The sequence below is a fragment of the Brachycentrus maculatus genome, unplaced genomic scaffold (genome assembly GCF_059751285.1).
Source record: "Brachycentrus maculatus isolate JH-2025_06_01 unplaced genomic scaffold, ASM5975128v1 h1tg000119l, whole genome shotgun sequence".
NCBI classification, from domain to species: domain Eukaryota; kingdom Metazoa; phylum Arthropoda; class Insecta; order Trichoptera; family Brachycentridae; genus Brachycentrus; species Brachycentrus maculatus.
The window spans coordinates 1,662,113-1,686,828 of record NW_028280872.1 but is presented as its reverse complement, the minus strand read 5'-3'; the positions used below and the strand labels follow the sequence as shown (position 1 = coordinate 1,686,828).

The window sequence follows — 24,716 nt, the reverse complement described above, 5'->3', positions numbered from 1 at the left end:
CGCAAGGCTGATCACCTTTCCTTCGTGTATTTAACAATCAAGATAACACTGCTTCTATACGATGCAGCGCCCTATGCGCCATTGGGTGCGGATTTAAGGAGTAAGGGTTGGAATGTAATATAGATTCAACAGTATGATGGTTGTCTGGAGATTGATTATGTAATCAGTGAAAACCAAATGCTGCCTATATAGCTCTTATTCTCTTATACGGCTGTGAAACATAGCACCTCACAAGGGCCCATACCAACCATAAGTCTGTATTTACTCGGCTTTGAGAATAAATGCCAGCGAAGAATTTTAGGCATGCGGTGGTTAGACTTAATGAGGAACAAGGAAATACGGCATAGGAGCAGCAACCCATGGTCACTACTCTCGCCAAGAAAAGACCATTCAGTTGGCTACGCTGCCTCCCGAGAGCCGCCATCAGGCTTGCCTCTTTTGCAAGGCATCAGGTCCCCGCTGCCCAGAACGTACACTGCTGAAAATCCGTCGGCAGTTCTTGTCTGACCTTTGGTACTCGGACCTGACTTGGGAGGATGCAGCCAGCCGTCAGAGGAGCCTGTAGGCAGTTTATGGACTCCATATGCTTCACATAGGGAGATACGGATATAGATAAGTAATATCAGTAGTAATATAGATTAGGCTCCAAAGTTTCCACGAGTTGAGCTTAGTTTATAAGTTTTACTCAGCGCGGTGATTGACAAATTGCTGACAGAATATTTGTATGGTGCGATGCTATTTATTCATTACGACAATAATAAATAAAATATTGAGTGTTCTACTGTATAAAACAATACTGCAAATACAGTTTGAGATATGTTCAGGCTTACAATATCAAGAAACTTTATAAATTGAATGAATTTTTTTAAATATTTATCAATTGATTCGGCAGTCACTTTGAGGTAAAATCTATCCATTTTACTTTGTAAATACCACTATTTCTCAAAATCTATTGTGACACGTGTTTCGGTGCATTCCGCATCATTTTCAAATACCGTAATGTGTGCGCAATGTTTTACGGTGTTTGATAAATATGCAGAATGCATCAAAACATATCACAACAGATTTTAAGAAATAGTGGTATTTACTAAGTAAAAACTTAAATAAAATAAAATAAATTATTTAGTTTTTATTGAAAACAGCCCCACATATGAGTGCAGGCACTGGGTGCTTAAATCAAAGACGTGGAGAAAAGATTAAACATATATTATTGAATATTATCACAATTAAAACATTTCTCTAGAATACGTATAATGATAAATCAGGGCTGGCATTCCGAACATTATATCAGCGTAGATGAGTCAAGTGTCAGATTGGGAAAAAATAACCATCGACAATAAGGATCCATAACCGGTTTTAAAGTGCACTTATAAATATCAGTTCAGAAGTAATATAAAATTTCTTTTCCTTTTTCTTACCCCTACCTGGATCCAATGGTGGGTAGAGCACCGATCAGATTATTGTAATAACTTGTTAGTTTTATAAACAGAGAGCTGAAATTCTTGATTAAGTGATTACCAATTACAGTGGAACATCTCATAACGAACACCTCTCATTAGAGTAATTCGCATAACGAAGCCAAAAAATGTTGCTCCGTTAACGAACCACATTACACATAACGAGTTACAAAGAAGGGGCAAGTCCCTTTTTCACGACATTCACTTGTGAGCCCCGGATCCCGTAAGTCCCAACTTCTGGCCAGTCGAAACAAAAAATATTTCGCAAAGCGAGTAGATTCTGAACGAATTATGCGGACAATACAATCACAAAGTTATACTTTATTGCCAAATCAATAAATAAATATTTTTTTAATCCTTCTAGAATCGAACACTGTACATCATGTAGAGTAACCAAAGAGGTACACTATGGAGGGATGTTATATGAGACAAATCAAACGTTCCGAATGCCAGCCCAGACATTTTGAGAGTACAATTTTAGTAATAAGGGCCCGATTCCCAGCAGAGAGACTTCTAACGCGACTTGATGGGTGTGTACGGAGTAGGTGCGGTGCGGGGGCCCTCTCTAGTTGAGGAAGCCCCGGCACTGCGGGGCGCCGCACAGGCACGGGATCTTCTCATCCTCCAGGGGGAACTTGTAGTCATAGGTGATTTCCTCGTTCACTCCGATGGGCTGCTTCGAGTATATCACAATCTTCTTCTGCGACTCGATGCTGATAATCTTGGCGTAGCAGTTTGGCTGCAAAAATAACACAATTTGTAAATGAAACTTGGAAACACCCGCTACGCAGCGGAGAGGCAGAGAAGATTCTGGAAGGACGAGGGGCAAAGGAAGATTGGGTTGAAACATTATTAAAGTAAACCGCCCTGTAACGTTATAAAAACCGCTTTATCGGAGGAAACGTTAAAAGGGGTTAATGTTTTTAAATTGTATATTAATTTAAATGACTCATTTCAGTCATTTTCTTTGATTAATATGTATAAATACAATTTGAAAAAATTAACACCCTATAATGCGGTAATTGAACGTCACTTATTATCAAAACACACAACCAACAAAAAACTTTTGAGATTTCGCAAATGTGACACCTTAAACTCCAATATTTGCAGCAAATTCACAAATCATGTGAGTTTTTAACCATTGGAATAAACTTTTGTGAAAATCAGACAAATTGACTTGGTTACTTTTGGCAGTATGCTCGCAATATGTACGTATTAATGAGAACAAAAGATGACACTCACATTGCAGCTGTGATTGATGAACCTGGCCAAGTTGCCGCACTTTGTCGCGTCGATGATGTTGTCCAGATCTATCCGGAAGAGGTAGGAGCTGCCGATGCCCGTGGCCTCGTAGTGCATCTCCCTGAGGTCGGCCACGATGGGCCGCACCATCTGCCCCACGTACTCGATCACCATCTCGTCGGCGGCGATGGGCTCCATGGCGAACAGCCCCCAGTCGTGGATGCCCGACTTGGCGAACTTCAGCTGCTTCTTGCGGAACTTGAGCTGGTTGAACTTGAGCAGGTCCGAGTCCGTGTCGGTGCCGAAGGCCGTGAGCAGCCGCCTCTGGTTGGAGCGGGCCTCCCTGGACAGGCCCTGCATCTTGGCGGAGAGGAGCTTCACCTTCTCCATGGGCTGCGGGTTGGAGGGGTTCTCGATGAGGGCGATGCTCCTCGCGTGGTGATACTTGTACTTGGCTTTGATCTTCGAGTCCATCTTGTAGAAGCCTTCGGTTCTCGCCGAACCCGTATTATGCGCCTGGAAAATTAAAACTATTTATAATTAAATTTGTTTAAAAACTTAACTTATAAACTCCGGTAACACAACTGAATGCTAAACATATCTATTTATTGTAACTGCACAGTTGGTAGAATTCCATATTGAATTGTTGGGATTACCCAACATATTAATATATTAATATGTTGGGTAACCGAGTTTTATTTCGAATATTAATATATTTACCAATATACTAATATTCAAAATAAAACTCGGTTTTTGTTGGATTGAATTCTACATTTATTTATGTATATTTTAATATGTGACGCGTTTCTTCTTCTTAGGACATTATCAAACACTCTTTGTGTTTGATAATGTCCTAAGAAGATGAAACGCGTCACATATTAAAATATACATAAATAAATGGAGAATTCAATCCAACAAAAACCGTGTTTAATTTTAAATATATTACCCAACAATTCAGCTAAACATATCCCTTCATCTTCATGTTCATGAGCCCTCTGACCTTCGCTGCTGGATATAGGTCCCCTCTTCCCCTTCTTTCCATTTCCATTTCTTCCGGTTTTTCCACTAACCAGAGTAAACATATCCCCTTAGGGATCGAAAAATGAATGTTTGGATAAGGGAAAAGACCAAGGTAACAGATGTGGCTCAAAGAATCGCGGAACTAAAGCAGAACTGGGCGGTTCATGTGGCACATATCGCTCACTCCTTTCAAGAACGTTATAAATCAAAAAACTTATAAGTTAAAAGTTTAAAAATATACAATGCATTAAAAATAAATATCAAGCCAGATATTGAACTTTTTACTGTGCAACAGATCTTTTTAGGTAAAACCTAAAGGTTTTTTCTCCATTTAAAAATATTTAGTATATTTTAAAAAATAATTAAACAATACCTTTTCTTCAAATTGCAAAAACAACTCTTTCTGCCCTGTAGCAGGTTAATATTAAGTTTAAAATGTGCCTCTTTTGCTGGGATATAGTACATTTTCTGGGTATTCCGAAAACATGTACAACTGAAAATTGATAATTTTTTATTTATGACGTTCTTGAAAGGAATGAGCGATATGTCTGAGGACGGATGGACAAAGTGCGGTGCTTGACTGGAGGCCTAGGCCTAGAAAAAGTGACGGGCCTACACTGGAAGAGAGTCGCGTCCAACAGAGAACTGTGGAAGTCCAAGAGGGAGGCCCCTCTTCAATACTGGACAAGAGAAGAGGGCTGAAGTATTACAGACAAGTGGTGATTGTATAATTGAGCAGTGACCTGCAACTCTTCGGTCTGGTAGGCGTGCTTGCGGGACTTCTTCTTGGGCGGGCTGTAGTGCACGTCGGTGGGGCAGTGGTCCACCCAGTGCGTGTCGTTGAGCCAGTAGCCCTCGCTATCCTCGGAGAGCAGGATCTCGTAGGACTTCTTCAGCAGCAGGATGTCCTCCGCGTCGATGCCCTTAGTGAGGAACTCGTACATGACGCGCATCTCAGCCATGACGTCGCGCGCCTTGAACACCACCTTGTCCAGGGCGGCCGGCGCCTTATCCGCCGGCGCTGCGTACTTCTCTTCGTGCAACCTGTGGTAGTGCATAATCAGATATAGGAACTTTTATTATGTATTAACCCGTTGTCGTCGGGACACGGCATTTGCCTTTCGCGGACTGTCGGTCAACTGTAACTTCAAAAAGGCGTCGCCAGAGTCATTTCACGTATTGGACTATTTTTCATATCACTCGCACTGTTTTGTTTACTGTTTGGTATTTTATTATTTGAATATATTAGAATTGTATAGGGAATGATACCTCTTACTATTGTATAGGGAATGATTTATGTTTCGGTCCACGGTTCAACTTCGATACGGGTAACCGACACAGGGCAATTAGAAGAATTCAAAAGATGGCACTGTGTCAACCATTTTGTCAGTGTGAACGTGGAGTCGTGCCACTCTGGACAGCAATTTATGAATTTAAACAGCACGCTTGTGCAAATTTGAAAGCTCAAAAAATGAACTCAAAACAAGGTATATGTCCGACATTTTGTGATGGCCGATAAGGCGCAATTGGAATGTCTTGTGTCTGCTACTGGTGGCTGACAAGGCGGTCGAAATCAAATTGAATATTTTTTTGTGGATTTGTTGTAATTACTTCAACAAACTATATTCACAATATTTTGGGTACAAACAAAGAAAAAAAAAAGTGATTTAAGGAATGTGAAGTGGTGAAGGAAAAAAAACTGTAAATAAAATGCCAAGTTACTTGTTCTGTATCTCGGTGAGCTTCTTGTGCTCGGCCTTGCCGGCCCTCTCCTTCTTCTTCTCCTCGCGGCGGCGCCGGCTCTCCTCGGCGCGCCGCCGCTTGTGCAGCGCCGCCTCCTCGCTGATGGTGTCCCGCGCCTGCGCCATGGACGCCTCCACGTCCATGGCCTCCGCCGCCGCGCCCTTCTCGCCCGCCTCCACGGCCGTGTATCCTGACAAAAGGAGGGCTCCAATGATGTACCGATAGTAGGAGGCTCGCGCAAATTAAAAGTAAATTATTTGTTGGTAAAAATAAATTGTGTTACCAACAAACATAACTAACAAGTGTAAGTCCCTCTTCAAGCACAAGAGCTCAGTCTCTTTATTGGAGAGAACTGCGTTTTTTTAAATTTTGAGTTTGTAAGCAGAAATGTTAGAAAATTAATTAAAATTAAAAAAAAAACTTTTGTAACCATATTAAATTAAAAAAATATATATTATATCAATGTTAAGGGGATACAACGCAAACACAGAATTCAATCACCAGCCGACCGCCGGAGAGGTCGAGAGATTTTTCTAAAGAATGTATATTGAATATTTTTTTGTTTTTTAGAATATACAGAAGAACCTCTCATAACAAGCATAATTCGTTCCAAAATCTTACTCGTAAAGCGATTTTTTGTTTTGTTTTGACTGGCGTGGAAATCCCGGCTCACAAGTTAATGCCTCGTAAAAGGGACTCTGTAACTTGTTATGCGAAATGTCGCTCCTTAAGGGAGCTACTTTTGCGCATATTTTTTTGCTCGCTATGCGAATTACTCCTTATGAGAGGTTCCACTGTACATAGAAAAAATATATTTACATATTTTTTCAAAACTCTTTTCCTTTCATTTTAACTCTTTTGTTTAAAAAACATAAAAGTGTTTTGAATAAAAACTTATTTTTCAATCCTTATGGATTTTTATCTTGCGTTAAACACCGTTTATACGGTGTTTAACGCAAGAAAAAAACAATTCGCTCACTCCTTTCAAGAACGTCATAAATCAAAAATTGTCAATTTTAAGTTGTGCATGTTTTCGGAATGCCCAAAAAATGTACTATATCCCAGTAAAAGAGGCATATTTTTAACTTAATATTTACCCGCTACAGGGCAGAAAGTGTTGTTTATGCATTTTGAAGAAAAGGTATTTTTTATATATTTTTTTAAATTTACTAAATATTTTTCAAATGGAGAAAAAATCTTCAGGTTTTACCTAAAAAGATCTGTTGCACAGTAAAAAGTTCAATAAGTGGGTTGATATTTATTTTTAATACATTGTATTATATTTTTAAACTTTAAAAACGTTGTCCTGAAAAATCAAGTATTTTGATTTATGACGTTCTTGAAAGGAGTGAGCGAATTGTCAAATGTTACCTGGGTTTATAGAAAATTGTGATTTATCATATATTGGGCATTCATGCTATGACACATTACTAATTGCTTACCGTGATCGTGGTGCAGATGATTAGCTGAGGGAGATGTTTGCGGAGGGAGACAGTAAGGATGGTCCAAGGCCACCTGCGAGGCTTGTGACGCAGGACTGGACCCGCCTTCCGAGGACTGACTGTTGCCACACACCTGGAGTACAAACAGCGCAGAATTATTTTATTATAATTTTTTTTATTTATTTCTTTATTTTTAAATTCTTTTGCATTTCACAATATATGTATTATAATTACAAGTACAAAAAAATATATGATATTAATTTATAGAAAAAAAGATCCCACAAAGGCATGGCCTGTGTGTGGGTATACATTTTATTTTAGGTTATAATAAAAGGCACTGGCAAGAATACAATAGATTTCAGACATAAAAATAGATTAAAAGTGCTAATACAAACTACACATATTTGATTTTAACAGAAAACAAAAAATCAAAAAGATGATAATGAAAAAAGTAAGCAAATATGTACTATATGAGTTATACGTTTAAAAGAAGGTACTTAGAACTGTTTTTTAAATAAATAATTACAGCATAATTTTAAATCGAAACAAACTTAGATAATTAATGTCTATAGTCATTGTGGATTTTTTTTTAATTGACTAACGTTCAAGTGACTCTGAAATCTAGTTACAGTTTATGCAACACCGCTTATCACTCAGGCTTCAACTTTTTACGTTTCATAGCCTATGCCTGCTTGTGAGTGGATTTACTATTTATGTTTAAAGTTACTATAATTTCATGTAATTCATAAGTGAAAATTCTAGGCAAAAACACTCGCTAGTCTTTGTAGAATGAATTTAATTTATTTAAAGTTAAATCCAATAATCAATTTGAGTATTATTTATTGATTCAGCATTAACTTTGTGGAATGACATGATTATTTTATTAAAATTAAACACTTGAATATACCACTTTAATGAGTTTTATTTACATTTACGACTAGTTTCGAAAACGATAAGATGTTTTCAAAACTAGTCCTAAATATAAATAAAACTCATTAAAGTGGTATATTCAAGTGTTTAATTCTAATAAAATAATCAATTTGAGTGTTATCGATTTGAGTTGATGTTACCTCTTTAACACCGTTGAGATCAGCTAGCGCCGGCATACTGGAGCTGTCGGAGGAGAGAAGATGTTCGTGAGCCATCTTCCTATCCTGGGACTTGTGCTTCTTCCTTCTGACGTCCAGGGTCTCCTCCTCCGAGGACAGGTCGCGCTCTGCCTTGGCGCTCGGAGCCTTCTCACCACCTTCACTGGGGGCTTCGCTCTTCAAGCTATTCAGGGGGGGGAGCGTGTCCCTAGAAATGTGACAATGCGGGATAAATATAATATCAGTCTGTAAATTTGCCTTTTAACCACTTCTGTGGTCAACCTCTTGGAAAAAAGTGGGTCAAAAAATGCCACCCTTTTTTTTCACTATTATGTTTTCTTATCATATTTTGAAATATAATAAATCAGTATAAAACATAAATAAACAATATTTGAAAAGAAAAAAAACAAAGGAAGAATGGATATATCGTAGTCGTACAGGAGAAAGTGACCGACTACGAAAACGTAAAATGCTCAGGAGGGCCATTTAAGTCACTTTTGCTTGGCAAGAAAATAAACACCAATGCAGTTAGTCATTTTTAACAAGTCAATATATTATACTTCCAAGTTTAAAATCCTTTGGGATTTTTTCAGGGCAATATTAAGCTAGTAAGATATCAATTAGTCAATGATCGCGTTTTTGTAAAACAATGCACTTGGTCACTTTCTCCTGTATGAATACGATACATAGACTGGTGGGGAATGACCCGAACTGGATACGGGCAAATCACTGTGCTAGCAAAATACCTACCCAAATTGTAATCGGGCAAATCACACAAGGGGTTGAATATAAAAATTAAACACTTAGATGAGGCCACTATTTGAGTTTATTGACACATTGTTGTCAGGCGGTTTTTTCATCCACCCCAACCCTAATTATACTTGGTCAGTCTGCTACTCGACTCTCAATATATTAATCACAAGTAACGGCAAACCCAATTCCGATCTGTACAATGTTTTTATTGGTATCTCCCATGATCTACCAAAAGTAAGCAAAATAGGGCACTCATAAGCGTTTCCTGATCTCTACCAAAAGTAAGCAAATAGAGCGCTTATAAGCGTCTCCCGCTCTCTACTAACAGTATGTAAAAGACGCTTTTAAGAGTTTCCCGCAAACAATGTGTGTAAACAAGACTAGTTAAACTAAACTAAATTACTTGAAAACTCAAGATATTCTTATCGACGGGTGAAACAACTGTATTTTTTGATAAACTCAAAAAGTTGTCTTACATATTACATAGTTTTATTTTAATTTTAAAATCATCATGTTATTCCACAAACTTAATACCACATCGATAAATGATTAAAATTTGTATGCTAAAAATTCAAAAGTAGTAAGTCGCAGTTTAAAAACCATCAATACGAAAACCTATCACATTAATTTGCAATTTTCTAGAATAATGCTTGTCAATATCATTTGAAGTTTCCATTAAAATACTGATTCAAAGATAAAAAATGAAAAATTAATTGATAAAAAGTGTTCAATATTTACGAGACAGTATAAATATAAAAATGTGGATACAATTTGAAAATGTGTCGGGTTGTGGTCCGGTGGTTAGTGTCGCGGACTCTAAAGTCAGAGTTTCTCGGTTCGAACTCACTCTACCACAATTTGATACCTATTTCTAATAATGACCCGCTTAGGCTCACAGAAATAGTATGAAATTGAAATATTTGTGTAAATAACAAAAACACAAATATTTCTCTGCATTAAAAATAAAAAAAAATAAAAATACATCTGCTTTTTGAGTTGTTCAGTTTTGGCAACTTGCTCACTACACAAGGACACAATAAAGAAAAATTTGAACATACATCGCAGGAGTATCAGCGGTGGCCAGCTTGATGAGAGCCTCTATGGCGGAGTACTCTTCTTTGGGTTTGTCTATTCCCTTCATGTCCACATCCAACAGCCGCTGCACCAGCTCCTTCTTGTCTTCCGTCTCCTCCGTCTTGTCTTCCTCCTTTTCCTTCTCTTTCTCCTTCTTCCTGCCGTCCTTTTTCCTCTGTGCCTTCCTGCCCGCACCGGATTCGCTGGGCGCGCTCGGGACCTCCGCCCCCGCGGGTTGACTGACAGCCAGCTTCTTTCTCTCCTCCTCCTGTATCTTGGCCTCCTCTTCTTTCCTCTTTCTCTCTTGTTCCTCTTGGAATTCTCTTTCTATTTGTTCCATATACTCGGTGTTCCTTCTTCGTTTTTCCTGCATTCCAATTTTTCAATTAATATAATACATAATTAAAATATTATTTTGTTTTTTAAATCACTATAATTAAGTTATAATAAAATATTTATAGTGATATTGAAACAAAGTTATAAAATGGAAAATCACAAAATTATTGCTACAAATATAAATTATAATAAGAATCAATTTGGAACAGGCACGGAAAAATGAAAGAATTTTCTTGTGGCCATTAAAAGGTTGATACGCCAGATTTTGAATTCTTTAAGAGAGAAATAAAACAAAAATGCAGATAAAAATCACATGTGTTAGGGTCCAATTTTTGCTCAAAAAGTTGAAAAATCTTAGTTAGCGATAGCAACACAAAAATGCACGAAATAAGGTCCATTACATAAAACAAAATCAGAAATGGATTTTCTCAAATTGGAAATTTAAATTAACTTAGTATATATTTTTGGTTTTTGTCAAGTGCTAGATTTGGAAAGAAATGTTCATTCTCAATCTCAACCTATTTACCCTATGCAGTTTTGGGCGCAGATAAGGAAGTAAGAAGAAGAATGAATTTCCTCACCTGATATTCTCTTTCCTCTTCCGAGTCGGAGTATATCCTGTCGATGGGCAGCGGGAGCTTCTCTGCAGCGGTGGTGGTGGCGGTGGAGGTGGCTGCTGCAGCCGGGACCTTGGCCTCCTCATCTTCCTCCGGAGACAGGATTGGCGACCCGAGCCTCTCTTGTATGGGAGGGGGGGTTTGGGATTTACCTGAAACGATTATTTTGATAATACAATTTATCAAATAGGATATATCAAGCTAAGTGAAGCAGAGGAAACAAGTTCGTCCAAGGAAACGGTCCGAAAAGTTAATAGGAAGGATCTACAACCCGAGGACGAGGAGAGCTGATCCTGACAGTCTACAAAGACGATAAGTTGGGATGGAGCCAGAAAGAAGAATTTATCAACTAAGATGAATCAAGTATGACTAGTTTTTCTTCTTAACCTACCCGGATCTAACAGGACTTGATACTATTCAAGAAATTTGATCTAATTTTTTTCTAATCTTTATAATAATACTTAGCAATACTACGGCATTTTTGTTTTAAAATATTCAAAATGTGTGACATTCAATTTATTGTTTTGATAATTATTAGTGAGTTCTACAGCCAAAGCCATCGATGCGTGATTCAATGGTTGAATTATCCGCATACCATGTGTTATTTATGTTAAACCGTGACATTTTATTTATATTACTCTAATTACTACAGCAATTGCGAATCGCATTCTTCCAATCACTAACTTCACAATTTTTCCAGTCGATCTGTGAATATGCTACGGATAGCATGTGGTTTGTCACAAACCTCATATTATCATTACATATAATATTTATATGATTACGACTGGGGTCTTTTGAATCTCCCTCTTCAGACCATGCATAATTTTTAGATACGTTGGGTGGGGAAGGTTATTAAAAAAAATATGGAAGATATTAGATTAACCTAACTATATGAGAGCTCTCATTTATTCAAAAATACCTAATTAATTTTCCGGATATATAGAAAGAATGGCTGAATGCGTTCGAGATGACCAGATATCGGGAACGTGTGTTTGCACTAATTACGTGCATCCACGTCTTCATTTGTTGCTCCTCAGAAGCTGCGTTTTATTAATGGATGAAAATTTAAAAAATAGACTTACTTGAATGTTTCACATTTTTATATTCACAAAATTAAGGTTACAAAATTTAGTACTAGGTTTTTATATTCACGAAAATTATTTAAGGTTAACAATTTTATAACGACTATGCACTAATGTAGAATGTAGCGGCAGTTCACGCTGATGGCAAGATGACTAGAGAGGATGTACCTTGCGTCGTGACGTAAAGGCGTGGTGACGCATGAACCTATAGAAGAATGCTCAGATATCCTGGAGAGACCACATCTCCAACGACGAGGTGCTACGATTGATCGATGAAGGAAAGCACCTGCTCGCAACTATCTCCAAGAGACGCGCCGAAGAGACGGTTTCCTGCACATGATAATAGAGGGGACGATCTAGGGAATAAATGCCAGATGACGCCCACGCCGCGAATACCTAAGCGACTTATACAAGGACATGAGCTGCTCGAATTATGAGGGGCTGAAGAGGGTTTCGGAAAAAAGACTGGAATGGCGAAGGAGATGTTATCTGTTGCTGCAGACTAATATGCAGGATTGAGACCAGAGAGAGAGAGAGATAGAAAGAATGATTTCCGCGAGGGCTGTATGAATGATGAGAGACTTACTAAGAGGTTTTCTTCTTTCCGGAGGTGCATCGGAATCACTATCAGAAGTTGAAGAGTAAACTCTTCTGGCCGCTTCTCTCCTTTCCTTCGTCAATTTAGTCGGCCGTTGAGGTAGTTTCAGCTGTAAACAATGTACATAACACATTACATTTTCACAAAACATAGATTTAAGCCAAAAAAGAGAACACAAACCATAGTACCTATTCATATTACACAAGGAAGAAAATTTAGGATATCGATGCTATCAACTGACAGGGGTGTATAGAGCATTTAAAGTTTTAGTTAAGTTAAATTAATTTATAAAGTTTTCAGAATCATACAAAACGAGGTGTATTGAATACAGAAAAAAGCTGAATGAAAAAATATACTTCATACTACAAATGATTGTAGTTTTTTTTTTTTTAATTTTTAATTTCTTTCTGTTTTATAATTTCAGTGAGAAAAGAGTAAAACGAGTTAACTGATATAATAAAGCCCTTTCAATTCCATAAATCTGTTTTGTAAATTTATACAGTAAAAGCTCATCAATTTCAAATTGTATGATTAGAATGGGCTAAAATATTTCAAATTAAATAAATTTGACAATAACTAAAATAATAATTTTTCATATTTATACTGACACGTGGTAATGTTTTTAAAGCGATTCATATTTTTCCTGAAAAACAAAAATAGGGGATTTGCAAAGAATCAATTTTTTGCACCTCTCTTGTAACTTTATTTGAAATTTAAATATATCCTTGAAATTGAAATTATCGAAAGTTTTCCATTAAAAGTTGTTGCGGAGATCAAATCGGAGTTTAATATTAAATACTGGTGATTCTCACCTTGTCTTCTTCGTCACTATCAGTATCCGAGTAAATGGCTGTGGGTATTCGAGGTCTCTGCGCTTCCTTGTTACTTCTCGAGAGAGACACATCAGAGTCACTAGAGGAACTGCTTTCGCTGGAACTCTCCGATGAGGATGATCTGCCACAAGGAAACAATATGTAAAGAAAAATGTTACTTTTGCTAGAAAAGATTGCGAATTGTAATAAAAATACAAATCTTTTACTGAAAACCTAACGATGCCCAGACCAAAGTGACAACTTGATTATGAATTATATGAATGCAAGAAGAATATGAACGCATGCAAAGTTGTGTAAGTTGGACGAGCTCTGCTAATGAGTACAATGCTACTAATTTAACCACTTAAAAACAGTTGAATTCTGGCGAGAAAATTTGACGGCGCAAGAAATCGTCACCAAAAAAGTTGAACAAGACTGCCCAAACACCGCGAGTTAGTCAATAAAAAATAAATTCAAAATATATTTGGCTCAGGCAAATCAAAACCGAGAAGTCGGAATACGATTTTCCTAAGCAGCACTCAGGCTCATTGTCATAATGCAAACTATTTGCCCAAGTCACGGACGGGATGACTCACTGTGAGATGCTCGAAATCTCAGACGATAGGATTTGTGCAATTGTACCAGTGGCAACACTGTAGCCCAATGTCTGACTCCTACCTCATGTCTCGGCACATTAGGATATCACGGGCACTTCCATGATAACTCTTGTTAGAGGTGTAAAAAGATAGTATCGACTGAAATATAGATACATGACCTTCTGCACACCAGAATCTCCGAGAGACTATGGGATTGGATGGATGTAGATGGTAAGATTGGATATACCTTGAAGAGCTGCTCTTGCTGGAAGACTGTCTCCGGGCCGTGGTGAGGTAGGAGCCCCCGGTTCGATGAGGACTTGCAAAGGAAGGTCGACTCGGCTCCTTCTCGGTATCGGAATTCTGCACTATCTCCTCCTGTTTATTTGACAAATTAAACAAATTGAAATGATTATGTAATAGAAAAAAAGTATCATCTTTCGCATTCGACTTTTGCACAATTCGCTATTTAAAAAATAAATATTTTCTGGCAATAATGTTTTTTTTTTCGTGCAAATGTTTCCCTTTCATACTATGGAAAGCGTATGAACCGGGTTCGTACTGTGAAAAGTGTTATGTACGTACTGAATTAGATATAACACATAGAACACAATAAACAATATTGGAGACACACGGGCAGTCACTTTGTGGTCAAATCTATCCATTTTTATTTTATATTTTACTTAGTAGATACCACCATTTCATAAAATGTATTGTGTTTTGATGCATTCCGCATCATTTTCAATTCATTACAGTGTTTGAAAACATTGCGGAATGCATCGAAACACGTGTCACAAGAAACTTTTAAGAAATAGTGGTATTTATTAAGTAGAACTTAAATTGAAAATGGGAAGATTATACAATTTGTTTGCGTCTGCCGTAGCAAAAAACAACACGACATGGTCGTTTTGTTTTCTTAAAACAACTGTCAATTGTGTTGTATTGGATATATATTAGTATTAGTGGTCAGCATGCTCAGCTACCATTCTGGAGGTCCCGGGTTCGATTCTCGGGGGGGGGTCAAATAAATATAAGTGATTTTTTTTCCTGTAATATTTATTCAATATTACCCTGGATTGGTACCTGAAGCTGAGGGCTGATCACCTTTTCTTCATGTGTTAACGATCAAGATAACACTACGTTTATATGATGCAGTGCCCTATGCACCATTGGGGTGCGGATAAGGGTTTGAAGAAGAAGAGAAGGATAAATATGTTGTTTACCTGATCACTAAGTCTTTTATCCGAAGAGTCTTCATCCATCACCACTGGGGACGGGATCATCCTCTTCTTCCGGAAACTCGGCATCTTGGGAATGGTGGCGCGCAGTCCCAGTCCCACCGCCATGCCGTACCCTCCGAGGTCCAGGTCCCTGGTGGAGTCCAGGATGGCCTTGAAGGAGTCTATCTTCTCCTCCTTCTTGTTGGAGATGTCCTGCAGCGGCGTGGCCTTGACGGACTTCTCTTCCGGTTTCCCCCGGAGCTGCTCGTCCCACCACATCTCAAAGTGCTTGAAGGCGGTGGTCTCGATCATCTTTTTGTTGAAGTCCCTCTTGAGGATCTGTTTCAGCTCTTCGGTGACCCTCAGGACGACTTCTTTTATTGTCGGGTAGTAAGGGTCCTCGCAGTGCTGAAAGTAGTCAAGAGAACAGAGATACATATTAACACACTGAGGACGGGAAAGGTATTTCTACCCGTTCAGTCGATTGATGCTTAATGATGGGAAGGGTATTTTTACCTTCTGCGCCGGCCTCATTTCAATGTCAGAAAAGAAGGAATTACATATCTAATGTTTTTAAATGAATATTATGTACCAATCTCCTTGTTAAAGTCTCAACTATGTGTTTATAATTATCAAATCCCGTTGCCAACGGTCCGCAGACGTAAAAAACACCCATCTCAAACATATTAAATATTATTGTACTTCAAATAACAATGCTTAGAACAGTGGTTCTTAACCATGTTGGAGGTACCGAACCCCACCAGTTTCATATGCGCCTTCACTAAATCCTTAATTGGATTTTTTGTTGTTGTTAGATTGATATATTCCTTTATGCTAGATCTATTGGATAAATGAAAATATCGTAGTATGTCATATCATTTTTCATAATATTTGATATATTCCTTTCAAATAATATACTAGATCTATTGGATAAATTAATATATCGTATTTCATAATATTGTACAATAAGTCGCGTGTGTGTTTTGAGCTCCGCCGAACCCTGGAGACTAACTCACCGATCCCCAGGGGTTCGATCGAACCCAGGTTAAGAACCACTGGCTTAGAATATGACAAGATACACGAGGAAAGAGAGGGAAATTATAAACACAATAATACAATCAGTATATGAATACGTCTTAGAAATTTGTATGGGAACGGATTGATTACTATTTACAAAGATTAAGTACAGAGAATCCGCTGAAATGGTTATCAGGAGTGTCCCTTAGAGACAAAATAAAGAGTTCACACATTCGTGGAAGTCTGGGCGTAATATACATAAATAGGAAGGTAGAGGAAAGAAATTGAGATGGTATGGGCATATTGGATCTTCCTCAAAAGATATCTAGAGGAAGACTAAAAAATTCATGGATGCTGCAAAGAGAGAACATGGTTTGAAGACATGTCCTAGGTGACGTTGTCCATGATTTAAAAGGACCTATAACCTGAGGACGAGAGACAGAGAGCTGACCCCAGCAGTCTACAAACACGATAAGTTGGGATGTAGCCAGGAAGAAGAAGTATGGAGAATTTAGTTACCATTGGTGCATAGGGCATGTGCGCTCCATAGGGAGGGACCGCCGTGGGGAGGGAGTATGCGCGCGGGTGGGCGCTCATCGGAGGGGGGTACAGGGCTCCGGCCGCGTACATAGGGCCCGCGTACCCCGCTGGGTAGCCGGCTAGAACGAGAAATAAAAATGAAAATTTATTTAATATTTAAAAAAAAAAAACAATAAAGCAAGGTGAGCATTCTGTGAAATAATGGATAATTTTCAAATAATGCAGAGCTACCTATCTATAAGCAGCTACTAGAGCAGACGGTTTTTAAAAGCAAGAATTATTTTTCTTTATTTTTAATTTATTTATTTATTATAAGAGTTTTTTTAATAATTTAATTCATTTTATAGAAAATTTTCCGCCTCCATAGTGTAATGGTCAGCGCGCTGGGCTACCGTACTGGAGGTCCTGGGTTCAATTTCCAGGGGGTGTCAAATAAGTATAAGTGATTTTTTCACTCTAAAATTTATTCAATATTACCCTGGACTAGTGCCTGAAGCGGAAGGCTGATCACCTTTCCTTTATGTGTTAACAATCAAGATAACACTGCGTTCATATGATGCAGTGCCCTATGCACTATCGGGTGCCGATAAGGGTTTTAAAAGTAAAATATATATATATATATATATATATATATATATATATATATATATATATATATATATATATATATATATATATATATATATATATATATATATATATATATATTTTATATTTGAAGCACTAACTTTGTGATTTTCCATTTTATAATTAAAATGTAACTTTGTTTTAAAATCATTTAAATATTTAATTATAACTTAATTATAATGTCTACCGGTTTCGAAGCTAACCGCTTCTTTATCAAGACTGATTAATACTAAAACTCTATCTACCAAACAATATTCAAAATATTTTGACGGTTAGGGAAAGAAGCTTAGGTAGATCTCAAGTGGCTTTATTTTGTCAGTATTATCAGTCTTGATAAAGAAGCGGTTAGCTTCGAAACCGGTAGACATTATAATTAAGTTATAATTAAATACTTATAGTGATTTTAAAACAAAGTTACATTTTAATTATAAAAAAATATATATATTTAAAGTTCTGTTGGAATTGTTTGGTATTTATGGGAATGCGAGTGCGTGCGTACCTTGCGGCGGCCACACAGGGTAGGCGGAGGGCACGGCGCCCAGGTAGGGCAGGCAGGTGGGGTGGGGGGCGCGCGCCTGGAACCCGGGCGGGGGGGCCGCCGTGAAGGGAACGGCCTGCTCCTCTATTTTGGCCTCCGTCGAGGACAGAGACGACAGGGACATCTGAAATGGACAAATTTTAATTTTATGACAGGAAATCTGAAATGGACAAATTTTAATTTTATAACAAGGACATCTGAAATGGACAAATTTTAATTTTATGACAGGGACATCTAAAAAGGACAAATTTTAATTTTATGTCAGGGACATCTGAAATGGACAAATTTTAATTTTATGATAGGGACATCTGAAATGAACAAATTTTATTTTTATTACAGGGATATCTGAATGGACAAATTTTAATTTTATGACAGGGACATCTGAAATGGACAAATTTTAATTTTATGACAGGGATATCTGAAATGAACAAATTTTATTTTTATTACAGGGATATCTGAATGGACAAATTTTAATTTTATGACAGGGACATCTGAAAAGAACAAATTTTATTTTTATGACAAGGATATCTGAATGGACAAATTTTAATTTTATGACAGGAACATCTGAAATGGACAAATTTTGATTTTATGATAGGGACATCTGAAAACAACTCGGCTTTATCATTTTGTCCCATTAGGAGAATTGTGGCATGCACCATTTGCTTACTATATTTTGATTTTTGCGAAAATACCAAATAATTCCTAAATACTTCTGTTCATCATTTCAATTTTATCTGGGGCAAATACATTATCTCTTCATTTAAGGGAGATTATTTTTACGGATTTTTCTAAAAACTAAATCATTTCTACTTATTATTATATAAATTTTTGTACTCCTGAAAAGGTTAAAGCAGTCACTCACTTTAGAGCTCCTAGTAACTTAAATAAAGAATAAACTAGAGTAAAAAAACTAGCAAACTTTTACTACTCATCTTCCACAACTTGTACCCACAAAAATTAGTAAGTAAAGACATCACGCCAAAAGAAATATCTATAAAAATACGATAATACTAAGCACTTTTAATGTTTTAGGTTAGGTTACACGAAAAATTTCACCTTGATGGCTTGAGTCACTAAATTTCACCAAAACAGTTACCATGTGGAATACAATATATTGAACGGGGTGCTATGATATTATAAGATAAAGGTGGAGACTGACAGGAGCATTTCGTCGTAACATCGCTCGCGGTGAGCATCACCGAGCATCCGAAACTATGGATGGAGCGCTCGGCTCGCTGTACTGGCTGCCTGAATGCTCGCATCGTAACGTGTTACGTTACGACGAAATGCTCCGGTCAGTCTTCACCTAAAGGGTCTTACATTTTACAATTTTTTTTACTTATTTTATAAATTGATATCAAACATAATTGCTATTTTTTGTGTGAAACATTCCCCTTACCATCCTTACGACTATTTTCTGGGGCCTTGGTAGAAGCATATCCATTTTTATACGGTTTAACAATAAAAAACGTCTTATTTATTGTGAACGTGAAGTATTTAATAATTGACTCATTCTTTTTTTTCTTATTTTTGTACACGAGTTACTTTTATGGTAATTTGCTTTTAGAATTCTTACATTTATTTTTTGAATATACATATTTTATAAAGAAACACAATATATTTTCTTAACATATAAAAAAAAAAAAACTAACTAACCATCACGCCGCTTCCCTGCAGGGGTAGGAGGAGAGAATAGAACGCCACACCACTCTGTCTTTGCAAACATTCTTCGGCTCTTCCACGTTCATGCATCTCCTCATACACACCCGCCGATTGTTTCGACTCCTAACCTGACCACTTTCAAGTATTTGGCATACCTGATTGTGCCATGTTTTTCTCGGTCTTCCTCTGCTCTTTTTTCCACTTACATTCGCCTCATAAATTTGTTTTACCGTTCTTTCCTCACTCATTCGTTCCACATGTCCAAACCATCTCAACACACCTTTCTTAATTTTATCAATAATGCTTATCTCAGCTTTGCATTCCTTCCTTATTTCACTATTCGCACATCTATCATACATCGTTTTGTCACACATTCTTCTGAGAGATCGCATTTTGACTGCATTCAGTCTACTTTCATCCTTCTTTTGCCAACTCCATGTTTCACTTCATACATTAGAGTTGGAACCAGGACTCTGTTGTGCACTGCCAGTTTAGCTTCCGCTAATAGTTAATAATTTGCATATAATTACGTTAGTAAATATTACACCACGGAGGCGTCGCGGTTCCGTTACCGCAAATCAAAGAAAGATTAGAGCCAACCTGGTCGTCGTCCAGATTCCGGTCGTCCATGGCTGTGGCGGCGGAGTCCATGGTGGCATCGTCCAGGAAGTTGATGTCGGGCATGCGAGGCATGCGCGGGGGCGAGGAGGTGCGGCGCCGCCCGCCCGTGAGCAGCTCGTCCTCGCTGGAGGAGATGTCCGAGCCCAGCTTCTCCGCGATCATGCGGCGCTGCGCCAGCAGCGACGAGCTCAGCTGCTTCTCCATCTGGCGGGCCAGCGCTCTCTGCAAACCGAAATATACCTACTATAGTGCAAATCTTGGTTACAACCATTGTCAAGAAAAGGCGATTCGGTTGGCTAGCCCAGAGTCCCGCAAACTTTTTCTCTTCAAGGTACACCTACAAAATTAAGAAATTTCAGAGGTGCATATTTACCATATTATGGTAACATATTTAACATATTATATTATTTTTTGACATCTCATCAAAGATGAAGAAGAATATGGAAGTCTGGGCATTTAAGTGATCACTTTACACACGTGTAACATTCACCAATTCTACCCATTATTGACAAGCACACAAGTCAAATTCTTGGAAGTTCCATATATATGAACCAATTTAGAATTAGAAACGTTGTTCTTGAATCACTAGAAGTTCATCTTTGATGAGATGTCAAAAAATAATATGAAAATAACTCCTGCAATTGGAGACAATCCAAATTTTGTGAACAAGTATTTGGACACACTCAAAATGTTGTTAACATATTATGTTTAATGCGACATGTGAGCCTACTTAACTGAGCACAGGCAATCAAAATTTGGAGCAATTGTGTTATTTTCACAAAACTAGACTTTTTTCCGCGGCACACCAACTAATCACCACGGTACATCAGTGTGTCGCGGCACATACTTTGCGGAACAATGGGCTAGGCCATGTACTCCGCTTGCCTCCCGAGAGCCCTAACCTTTCCCTTACGGTGCTAAAGACTTCCGCGTACAACGGTGATATGTATTTTGTACACCATATGAAAATGTGATTTAAAAACGGGAAAAATGTGAGTATTCCTAAATGTTGCTTTTATTAACCATAATTGAAGTTGAAATGTTTAAATTTTGTAATGTTAGCTCTGACAAGTATCTGAAAACAAGAAAAAAATACATCGCAAGTAGCCGCCATAGCTGGTGTAGTGGCACAACCACCCCAAATGATGACTTGCGCGCTAGTAAAAGGAGATCGGCAGAAACAGTATCAAACCGCATGTGCGTGTATGCAAAGCACGGCACGCACGCACACACTGAGAATCTTTTGTGTGTTGGTGATTCTATCCCCGATTTTTCTACAAATTATTTATTTTTGTCACTGCAAATGAATAAATTTATACCATAAAATAATAATACTTTTATGTAATACGTAATTGTATTACGGCGATATTAAATTTTTTTTATATTGAAATAAAGTAAAATAAAAATAAAATTATTTTTTTTTTTTTTAATATTGATATTCTTGTTATTAAAGTCGAATTGTAGTAAGCACATATCGCTGTCTTCTTTCAACAACGTCATATATCAAAAAACTTAATTTTTCAGGAGATCGTTTTTAAAGTTTAAAAATATAACGAAATGTATTAAAAATTAATATCAAGCCACTTATTGAACTTTTTACTGTGCAACAGATCTTTGTAGGTAAAACCTGAATGTTTTTTTCTCCATTTGAAAAATATTTAGCATATTTAAAAAAGTAATTAAACAATACCTTTTCTTCAAAATGCAAAATCAACACTTTCTGCCCTGTAGCGGGTAAATATTAAGTTAAAAATATGCCGCTTTTGCTGGGATATATGTAGTACATTTTCTGGGCATTCCAAAAACAAGCACAACTGAAAATTGACGATTTTTTTTATTTATGACGTTCTTAAAAGGAGTGAGCGAAATGTGGCCATCTACTGTACTGTCTACTCTACTGTTGCTATTGATGATACGAAAATAATTTCGACTATGTATTTAAAAATTTACTCAAATGTATGAAGAAAAAAAATAATTAAAAACGATTTTTGATATATGACGTTGTTGAAAGGAATGAGCGACATATCACCAGGAAGGAAAGGTTAATATGATTTCTGGAGGTCAAAAAAGGTTGAGAAAATATTATAAATATCTTACCTGTTCTATCGCTTTTTGATGGCACTCGAGGTAGTTCTCCAAACTGAGAAAGGGTGATGGAGGGTTGGAGAGGGGTGGTTCCGGTTCAGGGGTGGCCGATGCCGATCTTGATCCTGGAGACAAAAATCACAATTATATGATGACTTTCCTTTTTGAATTACAGAGCATTTCTAGAGAGCATCTTATTTTATCTTATTTCTAGGCCAATGTACCGAAAATGAATCATTCATTTCATTCACTCCAAACTCTCGTCCGTACCTGATGGTGCATAGGGTACTGCATCATGTAAAAATAGTGTTATCTTGATCATTAACATACGAAGGAAAAGTGATCAGCCCTCTTCTTCAGGTACCAGTCCAGTGTAATATTGAATAAATATTAGAGTGAAAAAATCACTTTATTAATGAATTATTATACTCAAATAATATGTATTTTTAAGTTTATATGTATATCATTTTATTTATATTTAGTGCTTTTTGTTAGTTTATGCAGAGAACATCATAGTCCAAACTAAACTTATTTTAGGTTAGGTTAGGTTAGGTTAGTCACTAAAGTCAGTTTGATTTTCAGGAAGAATAGAGTAAAAATAATTGTAATTGTTATACATTTGAAAATATCACTGGATTTCTCCTTTGAAACTAGGAATTGTCCGCCTCTATAGTGTAGCACATTTGGCTACCATGCTGGAGGTCCCGGGTTAAATTTCCAGGGGGTTAAAATATATACGGAGGGCATGTATGACAGTTAAAATATTATATATACGGAGGACATTTATGACAGTTAAAATATAATAAATACGGAGGGCATGTATGACAGTTAAAATATTATATATACGGAGGACATTTATGACAGTTAAAATATAATAAATACGGAGGGCATGTATGACAGTTAAAATATTATATATACGGAGGGCATGTATGACAGTTAAAATATTATATATACGGAGGGCATGTATGACAGATGTATGGATGTGAAGGAAGCTAGGAGTGTATGTCAGGACAGAAGAGTGTGGCGTTCCATCATTTCACACTCACCGTGTCCCGGGAGAGCAGACTTGTGATTGGTGGACTCGTCATCTTCTTCGGAACTGAGTCCGAGTTGCAGGAAAGGTGGGGCCATGCCTCCCCCGCCAGCTCCCTTCAACAGCATGGCTATTCTGTAATCATTATTGGACATTTTAACTGTGTAATTTTTTTTGGGTTTATCATGTGGAGACATATCGCTTACTCTTTTCAAGAATGTCATAAATCAAAAAACTTGATTTTTCAGGAGAACGTTTTTAAAGTTTAAAAATATAATATGTACAATGTATTAAAAATGAATATCAAGCGACTTATTGAACTTTTTACTGTGCAACACATCTTTTTAGGTTTAACCTGAAGATTTTTGCAGACTGTCCGAGCATAATTAGGGTCAGGGTTGATCAAAAAATCGCCCGACAACAATGTGTTAAGTTAGGTTTTTAGTCCATTCCTTCATAATGTTGTCAATTACCCACATAAGTAGATTTGAACTGTTTTCAGCATTACTTTAAAAAATTAAAAAATACAAATAAACGCAAAACTTGAATTTTGACAGTTGTTGCTGACACGAATTGATGTTTATTTGTTGTGTCGGTGTTGCAGGCAATATTTTAAGTTTGGCTTTGAAGACGCTAATGTGTCGGAATTGTACCTGGTATCCAAGTCCACATTCTTGGCTGCATCGGCCGAGGTAGAGCTCTCTGCTTTCACCGGCGTGGTGCTTTCCTTCTTGATCTCCTTGGCCTCCAGCACACTAGTTGGCACTTCTTTGACTTTCTTGTCTTTTGGCGATACATCCTACACGTGATAAAAAAATAATCAACCAAAAGATATCTGAAGATATAGGTCCATAACTACTTCCACTAGGACCATTTTTTTTTCGACTGAGACAGTATATAGCAACAACCTAATGGTCAATACTGATTTTTAAATTCTACTAAATTGGATTTTATTATTAAAAATACATCAAAATAAAATTTGGGTCAGTTGTTTCGCTCTGTAATGGCATTTTCAAACTACTAAAGACAGTAGTTGAGAACTACTAAAGACAATGTCAAAACAAGGCGAATCAATAGTCACAAATTTTATTTTTGTGTTTTTTTATACGGGTGCTTGTGCACTACATGGAATTTTACTGTCCGGCATTCCGGTTTTTTCAAATAAAAGCGACTACGACAGTTAAGCGTGATCGAGTTCACTGATCATGCACTGATCGAGCGCATCGATCCGGAGAACGACGGACAAGTGGATAAGCCAATCATCCATTTTTTCATGCTAACCGGACTGCCGGACAGTAAAATTCCATGTAGTGCACAAGCGCTCTAAAATACAACTTAGTAGACTAATAATCAGTGTTTGATATAAATATAATATTAAATGTTTGCGTAAATAAAAATGGGATTCTACAAATTAAAATCAAATCTATAAATAAATCATATTATTTTTTCTCATATTATCTCATCAAAGATGAAGAAGAATAAAGAAGTCATCTTTAATGAGATGTCCAAAAAT

General features: G+C 37.2%; 1 protein-coding gene across 3 annotated transcripts in view; it reads right to left on the bottom strand.

Moving 5' to 3' along the window:
• Positions 1-1,116: 1,116 nt before the first annotated feature.
• Positions 1,117-24,716, bottom strand: part of Set1 (SET domain containing 1) — a 32,080-nt gene continuing 8,480 nt past the window's right edge. For all 3 annotated transcript variants that reach the window (XM_088259616.1, XM_088259615.1, XM_088259617.1), the window contains 18 exons: positions 23,857-24,002; positions 23,217-23,338; positions 22,183-22,295; positions 20,065-20,307; positions 17,764-17,926; positions 16,617-16,756; positions 15,084-15,488; positions 14,108-14,238; positions 13,265-13,406; positions 12,441-12,561; positions 10,737-10,924; positions 9,804-10,186; positions 7,975-8,200; positions 6,905-7,037; positions 5,442-5,652; positions 4,463-4,763; positions 2,700-3,215; positions 1,117-2,196 (listed from right to left, as the gene is read on the bottom strand). In XM_088259616.1, the coding sequence (XP_088115742.1) occupies positions 2,023-2,196; positions 2,700-3,215; positions 4,463-4,763; positions 5,442-5,652; positions 6,905-7,037; positions 7,975-8,200; positions 9,804-10,186; positions 10,737-10,924; positions 12,441-12,561; positions 13,265-13,406; positions 14,108-14,238; positions 15,084-15,488; positions 16,617-16,756; positions 17,764-17,926; positions 20,065-20,307; positions 22,183-22,295; positions 23,217-23,338; positions 23,857-24,002 (3,858 nt within the window). In that variant the 3' untranslated portion in view covers positions 1,117-2,022. The remainder of the gene's footprint in view (positions 2,197-2,699; positions 3,216-4,462; positions 4,764-5,441; positions 5,653-6,904; positions 7,038-7,974; positions 8,201-9,803; positions 10,187-10,736; positions 10,925-12,440; positions 12,562-13,264; positions 13,407-14,107; positions 14,239-15,083; positions 15,489-16,616; positions 16,757-17,763; positions 17,927-20,064; positions 20,308-22,182; positions 22,296-23,216; positions 23,339-23,856; positions 24,003-24,716) is intronic.